The following is a 1,426-nucleotide window of genomic DNA, read 5'->3' as shown; positions in this document are numbered from 1 at the left end:
AATCTAAAGAAAATATAGAAAAAACTGTTAACTTTTTCCTCTGTGACAAATGGATTCACAATATCAGGAAAACTTTACTTATTTTCAGTTGGATATTACAAAGCTCATCTTTTGGGAACAACAGAAGCCTTAACTTAGAAAGTGAGATTGCCAACCCTGTTTATTTAGATTCTTTCGAGTGAATCCGTAGCGTAAAATATCCCACTTATTTACCAATTACTTAAAATCCAATTAAACCGAAAATTAGAATTTTTTTGGTATAATTAAGTTTTTATTCATTGAACGGTATCAAAACTTCTTCAATTTTTATAGAAGGTCCTTCGGTATGCTTCCTCCGTTGTGACCAATTATATTTGGAATGCTTTTTTCTAGCGCATTTAAATCCATTTCTAAGATCGTCAAGAAAATATTTGTAGTTCCAGCCTTCTTTAGTAGTAGCTTCTAAATTGCGAAAAAAACATTTTTTTATGTAATCTAATGAAACAATTACTTTAAATTTTTAAACTCACGAAAGAGCACGTCCATTATTTTTGGATAATCCTGTATACGCTTCTTGTTGTGTTTGCCATCAACATTGTAATCCAAAATCACGTCCACTCCCAATATTTTATTGAGATTCTTTTTAAAACTTCCCGGGGTCAATAGGGCCTTAGCAACTGCGATCTATTGTTATGTAAGAATGATTAATTGCCGTGTAACGGAGTAATCTTACCATGTCTTGCTTACGTATTCATTTTTGTTGTCTTCCGATAAAGTTTTTTCGACTGACTCTAATTCCTCCTGTGAATTTATCGGGAACATAGTTACAAATGGTTTTGCGCTCACCGGTGGCTGATCCAATTTTTCCTGCATGCGCTTTTCTTGTGTTCGAAGTAGGTTGCATTGTTCCTTTATTAGCTTTACAATGACAGTATTCTGCTTTGTAAGCGATTCTTAATAAAAAATATTCTATCACAATTTTAAAACTAATAATATTCGCTGTAGGGATTATAATAAGTTACTACTCCAGTAATCTGTAATTACGAAATATTTCGATAACNTACGAAATATTTCGATAACTTTTTGGTGTCCAACGTAGTTTTCTAGTTTATTACTGCAAAGAGGAGAAATGTGTAGTGTGAAGCACACGAAAATGGACGCTGTTTAGAAAGGTATATTCAATAAAATATTAAGTTAAAATACATTTAAGTTGCTTGATTTAGCCGTAATTGATCACAGTGGCCTCGCGAAGAAATTTAGCTTTTCCGTAAGTGGTGAGAAAAACAACGAAACACAGCTGATTCAGCCTCGTTTCGAGTACGAGTGTGGTTCGAGAGTCGAGTTCGGCTTTTCTTCGCCCTTTCCCATTGGTTATTGTCANTACTCCAGTAATCTGTAATTACGAAATATTTCGATAACTTTTTGGTGTCCAACGTAGTTTTCTAGT

At 33.6% G+C, this 1,426-nt stretch overlaps 1 protein-coding gene across 1 annotated transcript; it reads right to left on the bottom strand.

Moving 5' to 3' along the window:
- Positions 1–14: 14 nt before the first annotated feature.
- On the bottom strand, positions 15–936 carry LOC108354965 (uncharacterized). Its single transcript, XM_017606140.1, has 3 exons — positions 727–936; positions 510–663; positions 15–441 (listed from the first exon to the last, which is right to left on the bottom strand). Exons 1-3 carry the CDS (start codon positions 850–852, stop codon positions 272–274), a joined length of 450 nt encoding a protein of 149 aa, XP_017461629.1. The 5' UTR covers positions 853–936; the 3' UTR covers positions 15–271.
- Positions 937–1,426: the final 490 nt, after the last annotated feature.

The sequence above is a fragment of the Rhagoletis zephyria genome, unplaced genomic scaffold (genome assembly GCF_001687245.7).
Source record: "Rhagoletis zephyria isolate East Lansing unplaced genomic scaffold, Rhagoletis_zephyria_1.1 Rzeph_scaffold_41062, whole genome shotgun sequence".
NCBI lineage: Eukaryota > Metazoa > Arthropoda > Insecta > Diptera > Tephritidae > Rhagoletis > Rhagoletis zephyria.
This window is presented reverse-complemented; position numbering and strand designations above follow the sequence as displayed.

What these genes read in the sequence shown, in the direction of transcription:
- LOC108354965 (XM_017606140.1), bottom strand. Translation starts at nt 852, where the DNA reads ATGCAGGAAAAATTGGATCAGCCACCGGTGAGCGCAAAACCATTTGTA. An exon ending in AAGACAACAAAAATGAATAC is followed by an intron (nt 664 to 726) that starts GTAAGCAAGACA and finishes ACATAACAATAG; the next exon opens with ATCGCAGTTGCTAAGGCCCT. An exon ending in AATAATGGACGTGCTCTTTC is followed by an intron (nt 442 to 509) that starts GTGAGTTTAAAA and finishes TTCGCAATTTAG; the next exon opens with AAGCTACTACTAAAGAAGGC.